Here is a 27613-nt window from a genome sequence, read left to right as displayed (position 1 = left end):
TTGTGTGCATGGCCGTGCACATGCTATGGTTTAAATGTGTAGCTCAGAGGACAATTGAGGGATTCAATTCTTTACCTTTTGCCATTTGGGTCCTTTGGGTCCCAGGGACCAAACTTGGGTCCTCAGGTTTGGTAGCAAGCTCCTTTACATGCTGAGACACCTCATAGGCCCCAAGTTAAAATGTAATTGTGTATTATATACACATGTATGTGTGTAGATGCCTCCACCATGCTCATTCATGGAAGCCAGAGGTGGACTTTGGATGTCCTGTTCTGTTACTCTCTGCCTTATTATTCCCTTCAGACAAGGTCTTTCACTGAACCTGAAGCTAGACTGGCAACAAGCCCTAATCATCCTGTCTTTGCCACCCACATTTCTAGAGTTACAAGTGCTTCTAACTTTTTAATGTAGGAACTGGGGATTTGAGCTTGGATCCTCATGCTTTGTGCTTGTGTACCAAATACTCTTAACCACTGAGCTATCCCTTCAGCCTCAGTTTTTATAGTTGTTTATACTGTTAAACATTATAGCATGCCTGTTAGCCCAGTGCTTAGGAGGCATAGGCAGGGAAATGGCTGCAAGTTTGAGGCTCACTTAGCCTGGTCAATATAATGAATTCTAGACCAACTAAGGCTCTGTAGTGAGATTCTATTAAAGAAAGAAAGAGCATAGTGCATAGTTACTTTCTTTTTTAAGATTTTTTTAAAATTTCTATTTATGTGTTCCATGTGGGGGGCCTTGGAGATCAGAAACAAGCATTATATCCTCTAGGACTGGAGTTACAGACACCTGTGAGGTGTGCTGTCATGCAGGTACTAGGAAACTGACCTGGTTCTTATGTGCCCTGTCTCAAACAACAAGAAAATAGTATACTCAGAATGAAAAGTAATTGGGATGAATTTTTAAAAACTAACTTGTCAGGTAACCAATATAGTGAGGAAATGTTTTCAAATACTCTAATAGTATTATTCTTTTTAGGTCTTACCATTTAGTAATTCAGATATTTATGTAAAGATTTTCCTTGATGCATATATCCTTTTTTTTTTCATGCCTTCAAGATAATATGCCAACATATTGTAGTTTTGGAGTGACTTGATGTTAAGAGTTTTTCAGGCAATTCTGGGTGGTAGTGCATGCCTTTAATCCTAGCACTCAGGCACAGGACGGCACATCTGAGTTGAGGGCATCTTGGTCTACATAGCAACTAGTTCCAGGCCAGCCAGAGCTACACAGTGAGACCCTGTATCATAAATAAATAAAATTCAGGAAAAAATTTGTAGCAGCTTTTTTGTTGATTCTCTCAAGGTTAATTTTATCTTACACATTTATAGAGAGCAAGAATTAGTGAATTAGACTTTACAAGCATAAAAATGAATGAAATATTACTATGTCTGTCTTACTTAATTTTGGGAGCTGGTTGAACAGAATTGCTTTGAGTTGCTTTTCCTGGCCTTAAACTTGTAATCCTTCTACTTCAGCAGTGGCTGGATTACTGGAATGAGGCACCATTTGATTTCTTAATACGTCAGTACATCATTTTATGTAGCCATGGGTATAAAAGTAATAACAATGGAATATAGTCACTGTTTTGAATATTGCAGTGTTTATAGTTTAAAAAAACATTTTATTTTCAGGGCACTTAGAAGTCTTCAGTTTATTTCCTTTTGTTTAATAAGAAAATATTCAATGTTAAATTTCCATCTATTTTCTTGGCAGCTAAATTTTGAAATCTGCTGAATATATTTTCCTTTTCTTTTTCCCCACCAGAGCTTTCCGTGGTAAACACCTCTCTTTTATAGTTCGATTTCCAAACCAAGGCAGACAAGTAGATGACTTGGAGGTTTGGTCTCATACAAATGATACAATTGGTTCAGTCCGACGATGTATTCTCAATCGCATTAAGGCTAATGTAGCTCATACAAAAATTGAACTCTTTGTGGGTGGTGAGCTGATTGACCCTGGAGATGACAGAAAGTTGATTGGACAATTAAACCTAAAAGATAAATCAGTAAGTATATATAATTACCAAAAGAAAAATTTTTAATAGAACCTCAGCCTATATTTCATTGTTAAAAATTATGTTAGATGTTAGGGTTATAACACTAACCCAAACAAGCATTGGGATACTTACAATAGATACAAAACAAGTGGTTATAAGAGAGTACTTTTTAGGGGCTGGAGAGGTTAAGAACACTGGCTGTTCTTCCAAAGGTCCTGAGTTCAATCCCAGAACCCACATGGTGGCTCACAGCCATCTGTAATGAGATCTGGTTCCCTCTTCTGGCCTACAGGGATACATGCAAACAGAACACTGTATACGTAATAAATAAATAAATAAATAAAACTTTTTTTTTAACAGTACTTTTTTAAATGCACTTTTGAAAATATTAGCATCTTGTTTTGTTTTTAATGTATATGAGTGTTTTGCATGTATGTCTGTGGACCATATGTGTGCCTGGTGCCCTTGAAGATCAGAAGAGAAGGTATTGGGTCCCCTGGAACTGGAGTTACAGTTGTGAACTGCTATATGGCTACTAGGAATTAAACCCAGGTCCCCTGCAAAATTGGATTCTGTTTTTGGTATATCACTAGGTTCTAAGTTTTCTGTTTTATGTGGGTTTTTTTTCCTTGTCTTTAATTCTAATATGTATCATTTTCAGCTAATTACAGCCAAACTTACACAAATAAGCTCCAATATGCCTTCAAGTCCTGATAGCTCTTCTGATTCCTCAACTGGATCTCCTGGAAACCATGGTAATCACTACAGTGATGGCCCCAACCCAGAAGTGGAAAGCTGTTTGCCTGGAGTGGTAAGTAGATTCAGTTGTGCAAGGCATTATGCTAGAATTGTTGAGAATAGACAAGTACGTAAAAAAAAAGTTTTTTTGTTGTTGTTGCGGAACTCTTTGTTTAATGAGGCAAAATAGCTACACAATTATCCATATAAATTTCAGTAAAGTCTTCTGAAAGGCAATTAATTTTAAGTCAAAAGTTTAAACAAAACTTCCCTGTAGTTACTATTTGGTTATATTTGCATATAGTTAATCTATTGGAGTTAAATTGTAACATTTCAATATATAAATGTAGAAAGCTACTAGGGTCTTACATATTTGTCCTATAAAATGGATCCTTTCACAACTTCATATGTAGGGAAATATCTATAATCTTTCTCAAATTGTATCCAAAGAAACAGTGACATTTCCCATTCTTGACCTCTTCTTCAAACCTCCTCATAAGAACTTTAATGTCTTCAATAATACCAACCACTTCAGTGTAAGAACAAACTGGTTAGGAATTTAGTAGTGGCATGGTAGCAGTTTCATTATGTCCAGAGTCATCTTAAGTTATATGAAGGTGAGAAGAAATAGTTTAATAAAACAATAGAAAGCTGTTACAAATGTGGCTAAGATGATGTGTTAGGTCTACATCTTGAAAAATTTGTAAAGGTAAGATGGGGAAGAACAACAGGAGCAAACTATGGAGATTTTAAATTTTAGGGAGACCTTTTGAATCCAAAGAATAATTTACAGGTAATTATTTTGTGTATTTTATATTCTAGATTATGTCACTTCATCCCAGATACATCTCTTTCCTTTGGCAAGTTGCAGATTTAGGGAGCAGTCTAAATATGCCACCTCTTAGAGATGGAGCAAGAGTGCTTATGAAACTTATGCCACCAGGTAAGGTGTTTTCAATGATGAAGTAATGCATGATGATTGGTGTGTGTGTGTGTGTGTGTGTACACACTCGTATATATACACACACATACATACATATATATGTAAACACACACACTGTTTTTGGTTGGTTGGTTGGTTTTTTTTTTTTTTTTTTTTTTTTTTTTAGACAGAGTTTGTCTCTGTGTAGCCCTGGCTGTCCTAGAACTCTCTGTAGACCAGAGTGCCACCACCACCCAGCAACAAATTCTTTTTCTAAATGAACCATGCCTCAGTGGTTGTAGGTCTGAAGGCCAGAATCTTCCTACAACTAATTTTTATACAGCTCAACACCTAAAGAATGTGTCTAAATTTTTTAATGGCTAAAATAAAACCAAAAGATATCTCTTGGGCGTCTTGTGAGATGGCTCAGTGAATGAAAGTATGTGCCTCCAGATCTGATGAACCATATTAGATAACTCCTTCAGCTGTCCCCTGACCTCCACACATTTGCCATTCACTCGCATATATACACATACAGATAAATGTAACAAATTTTTTTTTTTTTTTTTTTTTTGGTTTTTCGAGACAGGGTTTCTCTGTGTAGCTTTGTGCCTTTCCTGGTACTCGCTTTGAAATGTAACAAATTTAAAGCATTTATTTTTGATACCAGATTCTATGAAATTTAAATTTAATCATTATCTTTTAAGTTTTGCTAGCGTACAGCCTCACTCATTCATATATTGTTTGCAATTTTTTGTCAATCAACAGGTAAGAACTCAGTAGCAGAGACCATGTGGCTCTAAACCCTAAAATTTGTATTGTGGCCATTTGTAGAACCTGTCTGCCTAGGGCCAGTAAGATGGCTCAGCAGGTAAAGGTGCTTGCCAACAGCCTTAAAAACCTGAATTTGAGCCGGGCAGTGGTGGCGCACGCCTTTAATCCCAGCACTCGGGAGGCAGAGCCAGGCGGATCTCTGTGAGTTCGAGGCCAGCCTGGTCTCCAAAGTGAGTTCCAGGAAAGGCGCAAAGCTACACAGAGAAACCCTGTCTCGAAAAACCAAAAAAAAAAAAAAAAAAAAAAAAAAACCTGAATTTGATTCCTAGAACCCTCACGGTGGAAGGAAAGAACAAATTCCTTCAAGTTACCCTCTGACCTCCATTTGTGTGCCCATGGCACATGCACACATACAAGTGCACACTAGACACAAACTTAATTGAATATTTTTCAAAGAAAAGGAAAATGGTTTACCCATTAAGACTCATCTACAAGGGTACCTTAAACAAGACCTGAGCTGGAGCAATACCAGTAGACATGCTAACATGAAAGGAGAAAATTTCATGGGTCCTCAACCCTAGATAAAGAACTACAGACAACTAAGGATTTAAGGGAGCATGAGAAATATTTTTATCCAAGAATGGCCCCTAGAATAGTTATCCAGTACCAAGTGGTATCCCTGAAATGATACATACAAATAACATTATACAAACTGAGCAGGTTATATTTATATATTAGTAAAAGAAAATGGAGGCTGGATAGATGGCTTGGCCATTAAGAGCACTTGGTAATTGACCCAGGGTATCTTTTACAGTTCTTTGTCACTTTAGATGTATACTGATTTTTTTTACTATGTCGGGGAAAACTTAATTCTCACATCTTCCATTATTTTTTTAAATCCATGTTCAACATTTATATTTTTAATATTGTGAAAAAACAATTCTTTAAATTACTGATGAAGCATTCATTTTTTCCTATGTGCCTGTCCTAATTGTTCACACATACGTTTTAAGAACGTCTCAAAATAATTTTTCATTTTGTAGCATAGTTTGTCTGATGGTCCATATAGAGTTCAAATAGATCACTAATAAAAAGTATCTTCAAAGAATCTGGACATCCCAATAAAGTAGCTGAGTGTGGCTGAGGCTGCCTCAAAGTTTAAAGGCATATATGTAACCAGTAGGCGGGAAGGACTGGCTTGACATTAATGAAGATGGCACAGGTAAAATTGGAGTTCTGGGACTCATAAGTGACATTTATTTAAGATAGGCACAAAAATAAGTAAATCTATTAATCAGAATAGTCTCATAGTCCACTTTCTGTGAAGAGACTGGGTTGCAAGTACTCACTCTGTTTTCCTTAAAAAGTTGAACGGGTTTCTCTTGAGTCACTGCAAGGCTAAAAGGGTTTTGCTTGCTTTTTTTTGTTATTGAAAATAACAGTTCTTGTGGGGTGGTGATGGCCATGGATCTCTGAGTTCGAGGACAAGGCAGAGTGATCACAGAGAAAGAAACCCTGTCTCAAAAAATAAAGAAAAGAACAGTTCTTTCCTACAGTTGCCTGGACAAAATTACAAACAGATTAACTTTTTATGTTAATCTGAGTTGTGTTTTGCCAGTTGAATATGAGCTAGTTGTGATTATAGAAGTACATATTAACAAAAGATTATTTCAATAGATTTTTTTTCTTATTCTTTAGTTTCCAGTGTTTCTTACTTCTGTTCCTTTATTATTATTGATCGTAACTAAAAAGCAGAGATATAATTGAGTTCCTTTAAAAGGAAAACTAAAACCTTTTTATACTGAAATATTTAACTCCCAAAAAACCAGTTTTCTCCAGTGGATTGTTCCTGGGTTTAACAATTACGGCAAGCCCCATGTTGGCCAACACAAAATGAAGTTCATGTATTTTGGTAGGCTTTTCCTTGGTTTTATTTTGTTTTGGCACTTTTTGTTTTACTGATTTTTTAATTCTGTTCTGGTTTTTGTTTTTTAGAGAGAGCAGGTGGTTAGGGATATGAGAAGTTAGGAAAGTAGAAAAATACGATCGAAATATATTGGTTTTTTTGTATGCTTTGGTTTTTCAAGACAGGGTCTCTCTCTAGTCCTCGCTTTCCTAGAACTAGGTCTGTAGACCAGGCTGGCCTCGAACTCAACAGAGATCCAGCTGCCTCTGCCTCCCAAGTGCTGGGATTAAAGGCATGCCCCCCACCACTGCCTGGCTAAAATACATTATATTTAAAACAGCAACAAAAACTACAAAATTGAATAACATTTACTGTAGTATTCTTCTCTCTGGTCTCTTTCTGTCTTTTGAGTGGGCAAGTTGTAGACATTTTTTTGTTCATTCCCTCTACACCTTGGATAATTTATTGACAGCTCTATAGATTTGGCTTCCTCTTGTTTTCACATTTAGTCCTGACCTGCCAAAGACAGTTTTTGCTGTATGTGTGTAGATTCAACCTTCACAACATAGTTTTTTTACTTGGATATTCTTTTTTTTTTTAATTTAAGAAGTTTTTTTTTTTTTTTTTTTTTTTAATTCCTTTTACATACCAACCACAGATCCTTCACAACATAGTTTAAAAACACAAACCCAGCCGGGCGGTGGTGGTACACACCTTTAATCCCAGCAGGCGGATCTCTGTGAGTTCGAGGCCAGCCTGGTGTACAGAGTGAGATCCAGGAAAGGCACCAAAACTACAAGGAGAAACCCTGTCTCGAAAAATAAAAACAAAAACAACCCATAGCAAAGCCTTGATCTTGGTGGTTTGAACTTCCTGCCACCAGATGGAGACATAGAGCTCTTGCCAAGAAGCTCAGGCAAAAAACTTAAAAGGTTGCTTTTTCTTTACATTTTATAAAACCAAAATTTAGTACTTAAATTTTAACCAGTAAGATGGCTTAGTTATATTTGTGACACAAGCCTGTTGACCTACCTGAATTCCATCCCCAGAACCCATATAAAAATGGAATCGGGTAAACTGACTCCAAAAAGTTGTCCTCAGACTTTTCTATATGTGAACAGTGTCATTGTGTGAGCGCTGTCTGTCTGTCTGTCTCTCTCTCTCTCTCTCTCTCTCTCTCTCTCTCTCACACACACACACACACACACACATACACACAAATTGATTAACTCTAAATTAAACTATAGTGTCTAAATTTGAAACAGCCAATATTTGGTTAAAGTATGTATTGCTTTACCAAGTAGAATGAGTTGCTTTTCCTAAGAGCTACCTCCTCCAAGGAGTTTAAAGAATATTTTTAAATATGCCAATTCTGTTGTAAGCTCATATCTTTCTCTGTCTCTCTTTCTCTTTGTTTTGGTTTTTAGTTTTCATTTATTTGAGACAGGGTCTTAACTATGTAGGTTTTGCTCGCCTATAATTCACAGAGATCCACCTGCCTCTGCCTCCTCAGTGTTCTCCTTCATCCTCCAAAAAATAAGTAAATTTCCCAAGACCATAGTCATCTATTGATGGCAAGATTATGGGTGGATTAATTTTTTTCCATCCATACTTATAATTAAAAAGTTTGTATATGATCAGGGACATAAAATTTAGGTATACATATGTGTAAGAGCTGGAATGGCCACAAAGCAATCCTTTGGTTCAGACTCCTCAGATAGATAAACAGAATTTAAATGATTTGTTTAGCATTCGTTGCTTCCTTTTGAACTTTTTTTTTTTTTTTTGCACAGCATAAGACACAGACTTAGAAACGCTTTGTTCTTCTTTTTTTTTTTTTTAATTTTCATTTTATCTGCATTTGTGTTTTTGCCTTCATGTATGTGAGGATGTCGGATCCCCTGGAACTGGAGTCACAGACAGTTGTGAGCTGTCATGTGGGTGCTGGGAATCAAACCTGGGTCCTCTGGAAGAGCAGTCAGTGCTCTTAATCATTGAGCCATCACTCCAGCCCCAAAGCTTTATCCTTTTGAACTTTTTTGTGACAGAGTCTTGTTGTATATTTCTGGCTGGCTTTGAACTTGCTATGTAGACTAGGCTAGCCTTGAGCTCTACCTCCTAAGTATTGGGACTTAAGGCATGTACTACCATACTTGGCCTTAAACTTTTTTATATATATTTGTTGCATTTATATATTCATTTTTTGTATAGATGCCACATGTTTATGTGGAGGTCAGAGGGTAACCTCAGAAATTAGTTTCCTCTTTCCATCATGTGTGTTTTAGGAATTGAACTCGGGTTATCCATCAGTTTGGTACCAAGGACATTTACCTACTGAATCAGCTAGATCTCACTTTTTCAGTCCTACTTTTTGGTTCCATCCTTTGCTCAAGGTTTTTGATTGATTGTTTTGTTTTTTTTTTGTTTGATAGAGAGTATCACTATGTAGCTCTAGCTGTCTTCAAACTCACAGAGATCTGCCTGCCTCTGCATGGAGATTAAAGGTATACACTACAGTGTCAGGCTCCTCCTCCTCCTTCTTTTCACCTTCTTCAGTCTTTTTAAGGTTCAATTTCTTGGGTACAGTGATGTCACTCAGTTGAAACAAACTAGGTAATACATATGTCATAAGGCAAACAGTAAATGTGGAGGTAAGAACTGTTGCTTTGAAAGTGTTTTTTAAAAATCAGTCTCCTGCAGCTGAATAGAGCATGTTGTGTAGATGTAATTCAGTGTAGATGTAGCCAACGGTTTTATCAGATAAAAAACACAGAGCCGATTCAGAGAAGAAAGCCAAGAGGTCAGAGCCAAGAGCCTCACCCTTCCTGATTCAGGGATCCTCCTCAGCCAAGAGAGCTCTCCGAAAGAGAGCCCTACTTCCTGTGTGTCTGTCTCTATATCTCCTTGTTCTGGCTTCTGATTGGTTGTAAACCCAATCATGTGACTGCCTCGTCACTGCCTGTATGTACCGCCCTCCAGGTCCTTAAAGGCGTACGCCACCACTGCCACGCACTTGCTATGGCTCTAATAGCTCTGACCCCCAGGCAACTTTATTTAAAATACCACCACAATGTTGACTTGGAGGCTCCTAGATGAGAGACTGGTCCCTTGAGTGATTAAAAAGCTCTGATTGGTGTTTTGTTTCTCTCTCATTTGTTTGCTTTTAAATCAACTCAAATATGGCTCTGTGTTTTAGAAGCTTACCTGAATTGTTTGCTGTTCCATGCTCTTGAAAATGCTAGAAGTGATATAGATGTGAATTGTGTTTTATTTCAGACTATGCTTTCTCTCTCTCTTCCTTACAGATAGTACAACAATAGAAAAATTAAGAGCTATTTGTTTGGACCATGCCAAACTTGGAGAAAGCAGCCTTAGTCCGTCTCTTGACTCACTTTTCTTTGGTCCTTCTGCCTCACAAGTGCTATACCTAACAGAGGTTGGTTTTTGATTTTTAAATTTTGAAGTTGTTCTTGTTCTTTAAATTTGATCTTTTATATGTTACTGTGAAGCATATGGATAAGATTACAATTAGATGGTTTTGAAATGGTCAAGAATATCTTAGCAGTCTTTGAAATGGAAGTTACGTTTTAAATCCCTTTTAATACAATCCTTCCCTTCTTCCCCTCCCTCTTTTATTTTCAGGTAGTCTATGCCTTGTTAATGCCTGCTGGTGCACCCCTGGCTGATGATTCCTCTGATTTTCAGTTTCACTTCTTGAAAAGTGGTGGTCTACCCCTTGTCCTGAGTATGCTAACCAGAAACAACTTCCTACCAAATGCAGATATGGAAACTCGAAGGGGTGCCTACCTCAATGCTCTTAAAATAGCCAAACTGTTACTAACTGCCATTGGCTATGGCCATGTTCGGGCTGTGGCAGAAGCTTGTCAGCCAGGTGTAGAAGGCGTGAATCCCATGACATCGGTAATACAGATTGGTTTTGTTTTGTTTTGTTTTAATTTCTAATAATAAATAGTAATGTTTATGGTTAAATTTCTTAGCAATTCAAAAGTCTAAAGTTCAACTTTGACTCAGTGTTGAACTTGTTAGTAGGAATTTTCACTTATTAGACTGTATTTGTATTAAAAGTACACAAACTCTGCACTGGCTTCACTACTACTAATTTTGGAGGGCAGTTCCTTCAGTTCCTTTCTGACCACTTCAGTTTTGCTTGACTCTCACTTAACTGTAAACCTAAAAAAAACATACATGAATGAATTCTAACTTGTGCCAACCAGGTAAGATACCAGTGGTGTTGAGTTGTAATTAGTTTAGCCTTTTACCAGTTTTCTTTCTCACCTTCATTGGCTTAAACTCTAGTTATGAAATCATTGTCATTCTGTCTTTGCTTGGATGGCATCTTTGATCCATTTTGATGAAGTTTTCAAGATATGTTAAAGAGTTTGATGCCGTTGGGCAGTGGTGGCTGATGCCTTTAATCCCAGCACTCGGGAAGCAGAGCCAGGCGGATTTCTGTGAGTTCGAGGCCAGCCTGGTCTACAGAGCGAGATCCAGGAAAGGCACAAAGCTACACAGAGAAAACTTGTCTCGAAACCCCCCCCACCAAAAAAAGGTTGATGCCTAGTTAAAGGTCAAACTCTAAATTAATTTTTTTAATAATAGTTACTAAATTACTGATAGACGAAAGAAGTCTTTGCGGGGACAGAAGCAAGGATTATTACATATTCAAGGTTAGCCTAGGCTACAGACCCTCTCGCTACAAAAGTCTCAAGGAAGAGATTTTTTTAAATTAGAAATTATGTAGATCATAATGGGAGAAATGGAGTGTTGGTGATTATGATATGTAATTTTTTTATATATAATGCTGTGATATTTAAAGGAAGAACCTTCTTATTTCTGAAATAGTTCCCAAAATAATTTATAAATGAAGTGATGGGTTTTGGTTTTTTGAGGTGGTTTTTGTTTTAGTTGTTTCTGGGTTTTTGTTGTTTATTGTTGTTTGTGGGTTTTTTTTTTCTATTTGTTAGTTTGTTTTGGTTTTCGAGACAGGGTTTCTCAGTGTGGCCCTGGCTGTCCTGGAATGTATTCTGTAGATCATGCTTTTTTTTTTGGTTTTCGAGGCAGGGTTTTTCTGTGTGGCCTTGGCTGTCCTGGAAAGCACTCTGCAGACCTCAAACTCAGAGAGATCCGCCTGGCTCTGCCTCCCAAGTGCTGTGATTAAAGGTGTGTGTCACTACTGTCCAGCTATAAATGAAGTTTCATGATACCCAAGATTTTGCCTAACAGCAATCCTAGAGTAAAAGAGCAATGGAGAAAGCCGGGCGGTGGTGGCGCACGCCTTTAATCCCAGCACTCGGGAGGCAGAGCCAGGCAGATCTCTGTGAGTTCGAGGCCAGCCTGGTCTCCAAAGCGAGTTCCAGGAAAGGCGCAAAGCTACACAGAGAAACCCTGTCTCGAAAAAACCAAAAAATAAAAAAAATAAAAAAAAAGAACAATGGAGATGGAAAGTGAGAGGGAGTAATTAAGTAATTAACAATACTTGCAGAATGATGAGCACTTTGAGATAAGTTGTATTATCTTATTCTAACCACTTTCTTATATTAGATATTTTCTGTAAGGCAGCTAGGTATGGTGGAAGTTTAAGGCCATACTGGGCTACATAGTATCAGAAACAGACCTAAAAGGAAGGAGCAAACTTTTCCATAAATGATAAAAATTATTAAAATTATGTATATATACATACATAATATATATTTTAAAGCAATTCTTAATAGGTTAAAAGGAAACAGATTCTTGTCAGATGTAGTGTTCTTCTTACCTGTAATTCCAGCACTTGGAAGGACAAACAAAGCAGGAGGAAAGCCCAGAGTTTAGAGCCGCTGGGCTTTAGTTGAGACCCTGTATGTCACCCAGTGAGGGAGGGCTCTTGTTAGGATAAAAATAGATTGTTAATTTAATCCATGACATGACTACTTAATGACATATATAATACATACAAAAGCCACTAACACACTTCTTTTCTATCTTTTCTGTAATACTCAGAGAATATCCCATTTGCAAGTTGCAGATACTAAGGTATTATAATTGTCAAGTATTTGTGGGCAATTAAAAACTTAACATAGGCCAGGCGGTGGTGGTGCACGCCTTTAATCCCGGCACTTGGGAGGCAGAGGCAGGCGGATCTTCATGAGTTTGAGACCAGCCTGGTCTACAGAGCGAGATCCAGGAAAGGTGCAAAGCTACAGAGAAACCCTGTCTCGAAAAACCAAAAAAAAAAAAAAAAAAAAACCTTAATGTAGAGATATCTTAAACATTTACAAGACATAGAAGTTAGAACTCAAAGACAGAATTATTCAGCTAACTACTTCTGTTTCTCATTGATTAAAAATCTTAGTATACTATTAAATAAAATGCTGCTATCTTTTGTATGTTAGTTTTATTTTTTTATATTCCTCATTTTTTTCATTTTCAAAGTAAAATTTGATAACTGGATATTAGGAGCAGGGTCTCCCCAAAGGGTGCACATGTAAAAAAAAAAGTCATGATTTACTGAATCTTTAGATGAGATTGGACTTGATCTATTCGTAGAGACATGGGTTATATTAATCTAGGATAAAGGATTATAGAGAAATTTGTCCTACTTGGATGACATGTTTACAGGGTGGAGTGGTTTGTGTGTGAATGTGGAAAGCAAACATACTCATGGAATGTTGATGAGTTAGGGTACAAATGTTTGAGTCAAGTTATATACAGAATAGTCAAAGGGCTAACTTTTTTTTTTTTTCAGGTCAACCAAGTAACTCATGATCAAGCAGTGGTGCTACAAAGTGCCCTTCAGAGCATTCCTAATCCATCGTCTGAATGCATGCTTAGAAATGTGTCTGTTCGTCTTGCTCAGCAGATTTCTGATGAGGTTAGTAGTCTTAAGAGTAGTATCTATACATATATAGTATATGTATATATCGTGTTACTACACAAAATTATGTATCAATATACATAATATTTTATATATAGTACAGATATAATTTTGTGTAATAGCTTATGATGTATATACATAATGCTTTGTAAGTGTTATTGTACACATTTTTTAAATTTTTATTTTATTATGTGTGTTTTATCTACATGTATGTCTGTATACAACTTGCATGCCTTGATGCCTTTGGAGGCCAAAAGAGAGTATTTGGATTCCCTAGAACTAGAACTAAAACTACAGATGGCTCTGAGCTGCCATTTGGATACTGGGAATTGAACCCTGGATCTTCTGGAAAAGCAGCCAGTGATCCTAACCACTGAGCCATTGCTCCAACCCCAAAACAACTTTTTTAAAATTTACTTATTTTACTGGTTCAGTCTAGATAATGTTTTCCTAATGTCAACATAATATTATTAATTAATTTGGGGTGGGGGAGATTTCAAGACAGGGTTTCTCTGTGTAGTTTTGGTGCCTATCCTAGATGTCGCTCTGTAGACCAGGCTAGCCTCGAACTCAGAGATCCACCTGCCTCTGCCTCCCGAGGTCTGGGATTAAAGGTGTGCGCCACTGCCACCCGGGTAGTACATTAATTATTAATTGGTGTTTTTATAATAAACAGTGTTCTTTCAAAATGTACGTTTGATACATTTTTACATACATATAAACACTACACAGAATTTTTTTTTTCTATGCTATTGAGACTCAAGATCAAATGCAGAGTTTCACACCTATAGTCCTAAAACAGATTATTTCTGTAATTCTTCCCTGTGGGTTTTTGTTTTGTTTTGTTTTGTCTCTATAAAAGAGAGTTATTGTTTTGTTTTGTTTAGTTTTTTGGTTCTTTTTGTTTTTCAAGATAGGGTTTCTCTGTGTAACAGCCTAGTGGTCCTGGAACTCACTGTGTAGACCAGGCTGGCCTCCAACTCACAGAGATCCTCCTGCCTTTTTCTTCTGAGTGCTGAGATTAACGGTGTGGGCCACCACGCCCTGTTAAAAGTTTTCATTTTCTTGAATTTTATTCAGTTGGATTGTATGCCTGTATATAATCCCAAACACTTGGGAGGCTGAAGCAGAAGGATAATAAATAGAAGGCCAGCAAGACTGGATCGCAAAACATAAAAATAAAAAAACAAGTTGATGATGCTTAGTGAGTTGTCGGTGTTCTAAGGCTCCATGGTTCATTCCTTTTTGTTAAATATGATTCTGTTATAAGCTGGTTGTGGTGGCACATGTCTTTAGTCCCAGCCCTTGAGTCCAGAGGCAGGTAGGTCTCTGAGTTGTAGGCCACCCTTGTGTACATAGTGATTTCAACGACAGCCAAAGCTACATAGAATGTCTCAAAACACACACACACACACACACACACACACACACACACACACACACGAGAATATGTATACACTCAAATACATCTTTTATATATGAAACAAACATATATTTATCCCATTATGAATATGCCATACTTTATTTGGCAAAATATACTTGGGGTTTTTTCCCTTTTAGATGTGACCAAAACCGCTTTGAAAATTTACAAGTATTTGACTTTTCTTTTGTTGTAAACACTTGGGATTGCAATGGTTGTCTTAAAAGTTTAAATTATTATTTTGTAGGCTTCAAGATACATGCCTGATATTTGTGTAATTAGAGCTATACAAAAAATTATTTGGACATCAGGATGTGGGGGATTACAGCTGGTATTCAGCCCAAATGAAGAAATCACAAAAATTTATGAGAAGGTAAGAATTATTTAGAGAAATATATCCCTTATATTAAAATGAATGTTAGTGAATTTTGTGCATATGACTGCACTTGTACTATGTTCATCTTTAAATAGCTAATCATTCCATAGTAATAATTTCAGCTATCATTGAATAAAGATTTACTTTAAAAATAATTTAATTCTGCTATGAGGCTGCTTTAAAATTAAAAGGGAGATTTTTCTGTTTTCACTGAAGTAGGTCTATTTCAAAGAATTCGCTTTTTCTCATTCCTTTTGTTTTTTTTCATTATCTTTTGGTCCTATATAAGTTAGGGTTCTATCTTGTATACCTATCCTTGGATACTACTGCATTCTTAGCTTTTGCGGGGGTGGTTTTTGTTTTTGTTTTTTTTTTTTTTAAGTTTTATTTTATTCTTTTATGTGTGTGAGTGTTTTGCCTACATGCACCTATGTGTACCATGAATGCTTGGTCCCCTCAGAGGTCAGAAGAGGGTGTTGGATCTCCTGGCACTGGAATTACAGACGATTGAAAGCCACCGTGCAAATGCTGTAAATTGAACCTGGTTCCTCTATTAAGAGCAATAGTGCTGTTAACTGCTGAGCCAACTCTCCAGCCCACACTGCTACATTCTTTTTTGTTGTTGTTGTTTTTAAACTGTACATTCTTAAGAAAAACTTGAGCAGTAAGGACTCCCTTGCTCAGTAGAGCTTCCCCTTTATATCAAACATTCATTGTCCTTATTACTATTTGCATGTTCCCATATTATCTGTTTGGTATAGTCCTCAGTACTCATTCAGCAAAATAATTGAAAGCCTATTTCATTTGCATTGCTATAATACTGACTTTTCAATAAAATCACAGCATATTTGGGGTTAGGAAAAAATTTTGAAACCCTTACTGAACAATTGTCCAAGGAGATTGGTTGTTGGTTCAAAAGTACATAACTCAGAAGGTCTCTTGGAGCTTCTTATTAATGATATATATTCTCAGTATGTGCCTTTAACCCCTCTTGAGTCATAGCAGAATATTGATATTAGAGTTCATTTTCTATTGTAGTTGTTTCCAAACTATTCCAAAAGGCCTCAAGAGATATGGATAAAGAGGACAGTGGGGGCTGGAGAGATGGCTCAGAGGTTCAGAGCACTGGCTGCTCTTCCAGAGGTCCTGAGTTCAATTCCCAGGAACCACATGGTGGCTCACAACCATCTGTAATGAGATCTGGTGCCCTCTTCTGGCCTGCAAGCATACATTCAGAACACTGTATACATAGTAAATAAATAAATCTAAAAAAAAAAATTCACTTATAAAGACAAAACAAAACAAGAAGGACCATGTAGTTTAACTAAGTGAAATTTTAAGCACTAAGGTTTTAAAGTATAAATATAAGATATTTCTTTTAAACACTTTCTAAATTAATTTATAAAGAATTAGATTTCTTTATTGCACTTTTTAAGTAAGATTTGTTTTTGTTGTTTCTTCCCTTCTTTCCTTTCTTATTCTCTCTGTTCCCCAGCCCCCAACCAGGAGTCTTCATGTTACATACGGTTTTTCTTTAAAAGAATCTTTACGTAACTTGTTTCCAATTATAATTTTACAGACCAATGCAGGCAATGAGCCAGACCTGGAAGATGAACAGGTTTGTTGTGAAGCATTGGAAGTGATGACATTGTGTTTCGCCTTGATTCCAACAGCCTTAGATGCTCTAAGTAAAGAAAAGGCTTGGCAGACATTCATTATTGACTTACTATTGCACTGTCACAGCAAGTAAGTTTCTTTTTAATTTCAAGAAACTTGATTCTATTTTTATAAGTAGAGTCAAATTTGTTAGCACAAGGTATCACAGAAACCAAATATTCTCCACGGTACATTAATTTTGAAGAAATAGTCATTTAACAATGTTTGACCTAACCCTCAATTTGTTTAGTTTTAGTCTGAAAAATTGGATAGGATATTGGCCTCCTGTCTTGTATTCCTAGGTGCCAACTGTTAATTTAATGTGAAATTTAAAAGAGGGCTGCCATAGCAGCTTATGGATTTCATACTAGAATAAAGATCAATTACTTACAGTAAATCTCTCAATTTTTAATCTCAAGAGCATTTAATCAGTATCAGTAATGTTTCAAGCTGCTTTTTTATGCAAGTCATTTAGCTTTAAGGCATTCAAATCTGTAGAAAATGGTTTCCATCCATTTATATCAGTCTTATCCTGATTTTCACATATAAGGTAATTATAAAAACAAATTAGGCCAGGCATGGTGGCACACACCTTTAATCCCAGCACTCTGGGTGCTGAGGCATGGATACCTTTGTGATTTTGAGGCTTACTTGCTCTACATATCATGTTCCAGAACAACCAAGGCTACATAGTGATGCCATGTCTCAAAAAACAATCACAGAAAACTAATTGGTATCGCTGTTACATGTTAATAGGTCAGGTTCAACTTGCCTACTTTTCACAACACACCATTGCGATATAGTGGAGTATCAAGTAAGAATGTACTGATCTGAAAAGAACCTTGAGTAATTTCCTTGAATGCAGCCAGTCTGGCCAATTAAACTTTTTTAGCCAGGCAGTGATAGTGCACTTCTTTAATCCCAGCACTCAGAAGGCAGAGGCAGGTAGGTAGATCTCTGTAAGTTTGAGGCCAGCCTTATCTACAGAGTGAGTTTCAGAACTACACAGAGAAACCCTATCTAAAAAAAGAAACTATTTCATGTGATTGAAACAGATGCAGAACAGGGAAAGCTTACTGCCTCTTTGAAAAAAAGCCTTACCATAGTTGGACAGCTCTGTACATTGAAAACAAATAGGATAAATCATTCTAGTTCCATTTAATAATGCATTTGAGTGCTAGTGGTGAAGGGAGGAAAGATAAGTCAGCATTTTCAATGAGGTCAAACCTGGAGGTAGCAGATTTTTGCACCCTTGATTTTCTTTCCAAAATCCTTCAGTTAGCAAGTTTTCCATGTTTAGGCCGAAAAAAAATAACTAGTGTAATAGGTTTCCTGCTTTTCTCTTGAAAATGTTCCCACTGTTATAAGTTAAAACTATTTTGCCCCTCTATGTATAGGTGGGTGGCCAGGTTTGTGTGGTACTGTGGTTGAAACCCAGGGTCTTGGTGTGGATGGGGGGGGGGGGGCGGCTGTGATAGGGAAACATTCTCTACCACTGAACTGAATCCACAATCCCCACTTAACCCTTGTCTTTCTGAAACTTACAGATAATAGGACAAAGTACTGTAGGAAGCCCTTCATCTCGTTATTTTTCTTGTCTGCAATAATAAAATGCACCAAGATTAGAATACTTGTGAGATTCAGATGTCAAATTTATTTACTTACTTATTTTTAAGGCATCTGGTTTTTCCCCTCTCTAATATAGGGTAAATTTCTGTCTCTTAGCTACATGGGACCAGAAGCGCTTTACATTTTGAAGTTTTTGAGATTTTTACTCTTTGCCTAGGCTTTACCATTTGTGCATTCCCTAAATCAAAAATCATAAATTTAGGCCCAAATCTGAAAGTTTTATTGTCATTGATTTAATTGTAACTGGTTCTTGGACACATACTCTATCTCAAAACATTTTGGGGTTCTAGAAGCACCATGTCAAACAGAGATGTCTCTGCCCCCTAGGAACATTGATTATAGTGAAGTTTATGTAGTATGTAAACCTTGGTGAAAGATTGATCCATAATTGTTAGATAAAATTCCCATGTCATTTGTCCTCAGAGAATATCACAATCACCTGAAAGGTTTGTTAGCACATTCTTGGCCAGGCCTACTACTATTTCTCATCAGATGAGAGAATTGACATTTCTAACAAGTTTCCAAGTTGCTCCTCTTGTAGGCCGTGCTTTTGCAATCAGTACTTCAGTACTTACTGGCTGCAGCAGTATCCTTTCTGTGATAACATAATTCCCACTGACCCCTTCTAAAATGCAATTGGATGAAAATTCTGTTTGGGGGGGCGTATAGATGTTTTAAGACTTGTTATAGAGCATTTTCTACCTGTAAGAGTTTGTAGCCTGTTCAGAGAAAGGTTAGAAGACATCCCTCAGAAAGTGTTTGATCTTAGCCTTGGACATGCAGTGGTAAACTCACTCACTTATGTATTTTTTCATATTTTTAATTTCCATTTCAGAACTGTTCGTCAAGTAGCACAGGAACAATTCTTCTTAATGTGTACCAGATGTTGCATGGGACACAGGCCTCTACTTTTCTTCATTACTCTCCTCTTTACTGTTTTGGGGGTAAGAAACTCAAAAAATATGTTTACCATTGTAACTAATTCCTTCAAAAAGGATATTCAGGAATTTGTGAATTTAGCTAGTATCAGTTAGGGCAGTCTATACTTAATCAGTAAAACATAAGGTAACTTAGGGTTTTTGGGAAAAAAAATTCCACGCATGAACATAATGAATCATCATACTGTATTTTATCATTTTCAGAGCACAGCCAGAGAGAGGGCTAAACATTCAGGCGACTACTTTACTCTTTTAAGGCACCTTCTTAATTATGCTTACAACAGTAACATTAATGTACCCAATGCTGAAGTTCTTCTTAATAATGAAATTGATTGGCTCAAAAGAATTAGGGTAAGTCACAGTTAATACTATGTTTGTTTATATCATTGTTAAATAATGCTTCATTAATAAATGGTTCATCATTTAGAACATTTTGGTGAAGTGAATAAACTCCAAACTTAAAGGGAACCAAAGAACGTACATTGTGTTGTTGAGTTGTGCTTTACAGAATGAATGCATGACTACTTAACAGAAAATGTGTGCTTAAGATTTAGAATACATGGTCTGGAGAGATGACTCAACAATTAAGAGCACTGGCTGCTCTTTCAGAGGACATGAGTTCAATTCCTACTAACCACATAGCGGCTCACAACCATCTATAATGGGATCTTATGCCCTCTTCTGGCATGCAAGCATACCTGCAGACAAAACACTCATACATAAAAAAACAAGCTGAGCATGGTGGCATGTGCTTTTAACCCCAGTACTTGGGATGCAGAAGCAAGCACATTTGTATGAATTAAGGGCTACATAGTGAGGCCCTGTCTAGTGGAAAAAAAGATTTGGCATAATGAGGTACAGCTGCAGTTTTAGCTTTTCTGCCTTTCAGCAAATTGTCATTTAAATTTAAAATGCTGGCCTGGTGGTGGTGGTAGTGGCACATGCCTTTAATGCCAGGACTTGGGAGGCAGAAGCAGGTAGATCTCCATGAGTTTGGGGCCAGCCTGGTCTACAGAGCGAGTTCCAGGAAAGCCAGGGGTACACAGAGAAACCCTGTCTCGAACAACCAAAAGAAAAAAGAAAAGAAAATGCTGATAGTCTCTCCTCCCAAAGTAGTCAGATATACTAATTTTGATAAGTCTTTTGAAGACTTGTATAAAAATTTATTTAATCATATTGAAACTGAAGAACCAGAGAGAATGAGACCAAAACTCAAAGCCAACAAACACGTCCTTCTAGTAACTAATGTATTTCCTCCAGCAGGATTCACCATCTGAAGGTTTCTTAAGTGTCCCAAACAGTACCAACAGCTAGGGACCAAGTGTTCAAATATAGGATCCTATGAGGAACATTTCACACCCAAACTGCAACAGATGTTAGCCTTCAGATTAGCATTTCTTCTAGAAGTCTATAAAGCCTATGTCAAGAAATTTCAAGATAATTTTAACTTGCTTGACTAGAAATGGAAAGGTTTAGAATATTCTCACATTCTTCTAGCTGTCTTGTTCAGATTCCTCCATTTCATAAGTTAGTCATTTATAATTCTTTTTCCTTTGGCAGGATGATGTTAAAAGAACAGGTGAAACAGGTATTGAAGAGACAATCTTGGAAGGACACCTTGGAGTTACAAAAGAGCTACTGGCTTTTCAGACTCCTGAGAAAAAGTTTCATATTGGTTGTGAAAAGGGAGGTGCTAATCTCATTAAAGTAAGTTCTGTGTTCTTGATTTTAAACCACATATCCTGTCCTTGTAAGTGTTGTCATTGAATCTGATAGTATTAGGTCTTTTTATAAAACCTTTTATAAAACCTACCTTTTAAGAATATTTGACAAGGTTACAGTATTTGTTTAGACAATGTAAAACAGTCTTCCTGTAGCCATGGCATGTTTCTAGGTATTAATATACAAATAAAATGTCAGTGTCAAGTGTTACTTAATTTTTTTTTTCTGAAAAATCTGAACTGTTCCTAAGTCTCTGTTTTCTTTGTTTTCTAAGACAAGGTTTCTCTATATAGTCTTGACTGTCCTGGAACTTGCTATGTACAACAGGCTGGCCTAGAACTCCGAGAGATATGCCTGCCTACATCATATATATTCTTAGAGATTTTTTTAAACAGGGCAATTTAGACAATAAAGTGTCATTTTAGTATAATTTTATTCAAAGTTGTCTTATATTGATAGCCATTTAATTTTTAAAGTAAATGTAAAATAGAGCCAGGTACTAGGATCTCTGAGTTCAAGTTCAGCCAGGGCTAGATTCCGAGTAAATGTAGAATATAAATTGATAGGTATTATAGCAATCAGTTCTGTCTTAATACCTAAAAATAAATAAATAACAAGAAAATGGGTGTGTAGGTAAATCATTTTAAAAGTGGGATATTTTCACTAGAAACCCCACTATAAGTTTTCTGTAGTGTAAGGAAGTCTGAAATTATAATAAATTTTAAAATGATTTTTTTTTTTTTTTTTTTTTTGGTTTTTTCGAGACAGGGTTTCTCTGTGTAGCTTTGAGCCTTTTCCTGGAACTCACTTGGTAGCCCAGGCTGGCCTCGAACTCACAGAGATCCGCCTGGCTCTGCCTCCCGAGTGCTGGGATTAAAGGCGTGCGCCACCACTGCCCGGCTAAAATGATTTTCTTAAAGATAAATTTTACCCTTTGCAGAATGTCATTGCTAATATGTATTCTTTCTTTCAACTGTTTAGGAATTAATCGACGATTTCATCTTTCCTGCATCCAATGTTTACCTGCAGTATATGAGAAATGGAGAGCTCCCAGCTGAACAGGCTATTCCTGTCTGTGGTTCACCAGCTACGATTAATGCTGGTTTTGAGTTACTTGTAGCTTTAGCTGTTGGCTGTGTGAGGAACCTCAAACAGATAGTAGATTCTTTGACTGAAATGTATTACATTGGTACAGCAATAACTAGTAAGTACTTTAAAGCAAGGTTGTGATGATGATTCTATTGTAAATTGTTTGCTCTCTTTTCATAAACATCTTTAAATCATATTTTTTTGTTAGTTACTAGTCTAAGATTTTTAGCAAATACATATGGGAGTGTAAGTGGTGGTACAAGTGCAAGTATTTGGTAAATTAAACGTCATCTTTCAAATCTGAAATATAACCTATCTCCATTGTAGTCAGTAGCCCCAGTAAATGCAACCAAAATCTAAATTCATGATTCAGAAAACTTTTCAGGCCCTCATAGAGAAATGACTTCACGATTTGTTTTTGTTGTTATTTTGTTTTGTTTTTCAAGACAGAGTTTCTCTGTGTAGCCCTGGCTGTTCTGGAAGTCACTTTGTAGACCAGGCTGGCCTCAAACTCACAGAGATCTGCCCGCCTCTGCCTCTTGAGGGCTGGGATAAAAGGTGTATACTACCACCACCCAACCGACTTCATGTTTATTTAAGATTCTCACTATGTAGCCCTGGTTGGCTGCAAACTCATAAGAGATCTGCCTGCTTCTGCCTCCCAAGTGCTGGGTTTTAAAGCATGTTCCTTTATGTGCGTACGTATGTACGTGTGTGTGTGTGTGTGTGTGTGTGTGCACGTGCACACGCGCACACGCGATCCTTGGCTCTATATAAATCTTGGAAAAGTTTGTAAAATGATTTTATTATTAGATTGTGTTTCAGAATAGAAAAGTAGATTGTTAAACAGACTTTAAAATTAGACTTTCAGCAGTTCTAGAAAATTTTAAATATGAGGTGAAATTTTTTTTTTAGCTTAATGGAGAGGAGTTTTCCTTTTGAGTAATATACATTTGCATGTTACAAATTGGGTATGGAAATACACATCTGTAATCCCAGTATCTGGAAGGGTTTCTGTAAGTTTGAGGCCAACCTGTTTGTATTAGTTACTTTTCTATTACTGTGATAAAATATAATGAGCAAGACAACTTAATGGGGGGAAGAGTTTATTTGGGCTAACATTTTCAGAGGGATAAAAGTCCATCACCCTCTCAGTAGGAAAACATGGCATCTGGCAGGAACAGTAGAAGAGCCCACATCCTGGAGCTAAAGCAGGAAACAGAATGAACTGAGAATGGCACATAATTTTTGAAGCCTCAGAGCCTGCCCCAAGTGACAATTTTCTCTAATAATGCCACACCTCCTAAACTTACACAAACAGTGCCACAAACTGGGAACAAAGTTCAAATGCCCAAAGCTATGAGGTACACATCATTCAAAAAGATAATGACCTGCATAGCAAATTCCAGGACAGCCAGGAATGCATACCAAGGCTCTGTCTCAAAAAATAAAAATAAAAGCTAACAAGTGCTAAAGAGAGTATACACTGAAAAAGTACATTTCTGCCCATCTGTTCCCCTGGCATTTTTGGGTTTTTTTTGTTTGTTTGTTTTTGTTTTTGTTTTTGTTTTTGTTTTTCGAGACAGGGTTTCTCTGTGTAGCTTTGCGCCTTTCCTGGAACTCGATTTGGAGACCAGGCTGGCCTCGAACTCACAGAGATGCGCCTGGCTCTGCCTCCCGAGTGCTGGGATTAAAGGCGTGCACCACCACCGCCCGGCCCCCTGGCATTTTTGATAGCCATAATCATTCATGTTTTCTCATCTTCTGTGTGTTCGGGTCCTGGAAGAGCAGCCAGTGTGCTTAACCAGTAAGCCATCTCTCCAGCCCCCTGATACTCTTCACTTTGTGTTCCGCTTGATATAGCTGTCATTATTTCTTGTCCAACACAGAAAGAAACCTATTCATTTATTGGCTGTATACCTTTCACTTCAGCATATTGTCGTTTAAATGTCCCCCTAGAAAATGGCATTTATATTGTTTCCAGCTTTATACTAAGTACAGAAACATAAGAATGTTTAGTAAGTAGATCTATTGATCTCACAAAACTTTTTATAACCACCATCTGGTTTGCTCCTCAAAATAGCACTGTATGGCTGGGTGGTGGTGGCACATGCCTTTCATCCCAGCACTCGTGAGGCAGACCAGGCGGATCTCTGTGAGTTCAAGGCGAGCCTGGTCTACAGAGCGAGATCTAGGACAGGCACCAAAACTACAGAGTTTGGCGAAGGGGGCAAAAAAAGGCATTGTGTGGATATAAGCAGAGCTAATTTTAACTATATTTACAAGTGTCAGGGCAAGAACATAAACCCTCACTTTTGGGATTATTGAAACCACAAACATGAATGAATAAATTTCATTAAAGCTTGAGCAAACCACCATGTGTTGTTATATGTATAAACTAAAAGTTAATGGAGTGGAAAGATGGTTCAGTGGTTAAGAACGCTTGCTGCAGGGCTGGAGAGATGGCTCAGTGGTTAAGAGCACTGGTTGCTCTTCCTGAGGTCCTGAGTTCAATTCCCAGCAACCATCTGTAATGAGATCTGGCATGCAGGCAGAACACTATGCATAATAAATAAATCTTAAAAAGAAAAAGAACGCTTGCTGCTATTGTAGAGGTCTTTAGGTTGGTTCCCATCATTCCACATTGGGTTCCGGGGGTTTCACACATACCTCTAGCATATGTATACACAAATACATTAATAAAATTATTTTTTGAAAAGAAATAATTGAATAGTACAGATGAAACCAAACTTAACAAGGAAATGTTAGCTGTATACCATCTTACATGAATATATTAGAGACTGCCATAGAGGCAACACCAGATTAAAAATAGAGTTTGTTGGGAGTCAGAGATGTGACTCAGTTGGTAAAATGCAGTGACTTTGATGCCCAGTACTACATAAAGTAGGCATGGTGTTACATACTCTAACCCCATCACTGGGGTGATAAAAGCAAGAGGATCTTAAGTTCAAGATTATGTTCAGTAACATTGATGGTTCCAGGCCAGCCTGGCTACATGAGACCCTGTCTCAAAAACAAATGAATAGAATTTTAGATTGATGGGTCACTATTTGTCTTAAATGCATTTATTAGTGGAGAAATGCCAAGTGAGGGCCCTGCCTCCAATGACTGTTCAGGTAGTAGTGTTACTGTTTGTCAACAGAGCTTGAAAATGACAAAATGGTTTATGCTCATGCTATAAAACTTGTATTATTTTTCAGCTTGTGAAGCACTTACCGAGTGGGAATACCTGCCACCTGTTGGACCCCGCCCACCAAAAGGATTTGTGGGGCTGAAAAATGCTGGTGCTACTTGTTACATGAATTCTGTGATTCAACAGCTCTATATGATTCCCTCCATCAGGAATGGTATTCTTGCAATTGAAGGCACAGGTAGTGATGTAGATGATGATATGTCTGGGGATGAGAAGCAGGACAATGAGGTAAATTATACTTCTATTACCTGTGTTTTTCTGTGTTTGAAATTCTAACAGATACCATTCTCCCAATGGCTACTAAGGGGTGGGTAGTATAGTCATCAATCAGTTTCCACAGGATATTAATCTAGGATCTCCTTCCAAGTCTCCCCACCCCCATCCCAGGATATCAATCTGAATGAAACCTACACAAATCCTTTTACATGCTTTATCTGTAGATTATATATATTGCTCTATACAGTATCAATGCTGTATAGTAGTTGTATTAAATTTCTCAAAGTCTGTACATGTTTGGTACAGAATCAGTTTTCCTCCCAGTATTTACCTTCATGAATCCACAGATGCTGTCTGTGGATATGAAGAGCTAATTGTGTTATATTTTCCTTCCTCAGACTGTCAAAACTATGTTTGAAAGTTGGAATAGCCTCTCACATTTGGACTACCTCTTAGTGGAGTATGTCTCCAATACAACAGTTGAAGTACCCATCCTTTTTATGTAGTTTTTGATAGAAGTTGAACTTTGACTAGTTTAAATCAGCAATAGCTAATCTTTTTGGTTTTTTTGGGCCACATTGGATAAAGAATTATCTTGGGCTACACAACTTGAAATCAGTTTCACTTTTTTTTTCCCATTTTTGTTTCCATGTTTTTTTTTTTTTAAATAGTTCTACTATGCTGTTCAAGCTAGCCTCTGAAGGTCTCCAGCTTCAGTCTTGCAGATGCCAGGATTATAGTGTATGCCACCACACTAGGCTATGTTTTACACTTTATCTGTGCTTGAGCTTGCTTTGGGTTATACTTATCCCCCCCCCCCCCCCCCCCGCAAGTCATATTTCTACCTACTTTGAAACAAAACTCTTCTCTATTTCAAATACTATTTACATAATCTTGTGACAAACTTTAAGCTGCCTGTAAAGTAGCCACAGCAGAATAAAGCAATGAAAATCTAAGTGGTAGCAACAGGTAAAATTTGGTAACTATGATGTAGCTTTTTAAAGAAGAAAATGTGGCAGTACTGAAGTTAGGTCGTGTCTGTACCCACCCTATGTGCCTTTGTTTTTAATTGTTTTATCTATCCCTGTTTGTAGTGTTAGTGGAAACTGAAGTGAGAAGCCCAAGTATAATATTCTCTTTGTAATTGTTTTTGGATATTTATTCTTTGCTTCCTTTATTCAGTAAACTTGGATTTGTTCTGAAGAAACAGTTTACCACTTCTGGGGCTTTTAAAACAACTCTTCCCCAGACCTGCTGGACTTAAATGATCCAGGGATTAGGAACTGAGTATTTTTACTTTTTACCAAAGCTTCATAGGGGATGCTTATATCCAAACCTGGTTAGGACCCACATATTATCTATTCCTTTATCAAACGTCAAACACAAGAGATCCACTGAACTATAAATTTTCCTCTGTAGCTCTCAAGATTTGAGCCTTGGTAATTTTCATGTTATATCTTCTACCACTATTTGTTTGTTTTTGTCTAACTTAAGGATCTGGCTATGTTGCCCAGGTTGCCCATTATTAACTCCTGGGTTTAGCTCAAGTGATCCACCCAAGTAGCTGGGACTCCAGGCATATGCTGCAGTGCTCAACTCTACTATTTGTTCTCCAAGGTTTTAAAATCGACTTGATCTTAACCATGTTGTAGTGTACAGCTAAATAGTATTAAGTGTACTTACTGTTGTGCATCATTACCATCATATCCAAAACTATTTTTATCTTGCAAAAGTGAAACTCTATACCTATTAAAGAACTCCCAACCTCGACAACAGCCCTTGACAGCCACTTTTTTTCCTATCTATTAATTTGACTACTCTTAAGTGCCTCATATAAATGGAATCATAACATTATTTGCCATTCTGTGACTGACAAGGTTTGCTTTTTTTGAGATTAGTGCAGACTGACCCGGAACTTATGAGCTTCCTCCTGCCAGCTGGATAATACTTCACTGGCTGTATGTAGCACGTTTTGTTTATCATTTCATCTGTCACAGACACTTGGATTACTTCCTCATTTTAGCTACTGGTGCTATGAACATGAATACACAGACCCTGCTTTTAGTTCTTAGTATAATAGGTATTCTAGTTGAGTTTGAGGTAGAACATCTTTGGAGAAAACCTCCTTAAATCTTTCTGC

The 27613-nt window shown here is 37.2% G+C and overlaps 1 protein-coding gene across 1 annotated transcript in view; it reads left to right on the top strand.

The window, feature by feature from the left end:
* Usp9x (ubiquitin specific peptidase 9 X-linked) overlaps positions 1-27613 on the top strand; it is a 120982-nt gene that overhangs the window by 60749 nt on the left and 32620 nt on the right. Inside the window, 13 exon segments of the mRNA XM_052739061.1 lie at positions 1768-2008; positions 2661-2810; positions 3560-3680; positions 9645-9775; positions 9982-10260; positions 13085-13210; positions 14881-15006; positions 16589-16755; positions 19130-19238; positions 19437-19583; positions 20793-20939; positions 21936-22158; positions 25265-25485. Of these exon segments, the coding sequence (XP_052595021.1) occupies positions 1768-2008; positions 2661-2810; positions 3560-3680; positions 9645-9775; positions 9982-10260; positions 13085-13210; positions 14881-15006; positions 16589-16755; positions 19130-19238; positions 19437-19583; positions 20793-20939; positions 21936-22158; positions 25265-25485 (2188 nt within the window).

Source organism: Peromyscus californicus, unplaced genomic scaffold (genome assembly GCF_007827085.1).
Source record: "Peromyscus californicus insignis strain IS unplaced genomic scaffold, ASM782708v3 Scaffold_10__1_contigs__length_136768540, whole genome shotgun sequence".
Classification (NCBI taxonomy): domain Eukaryota; kingdom Metazoa; phylum Chordata; class Mammalia; order Rodentia; family Cricetidae; genus Peromyscus; species Peromyscus californicus.
Note: the sequence above shows the minus strand (reverse complement) of the source record. Positions and strands in the feature narration are given on the sequence as shown.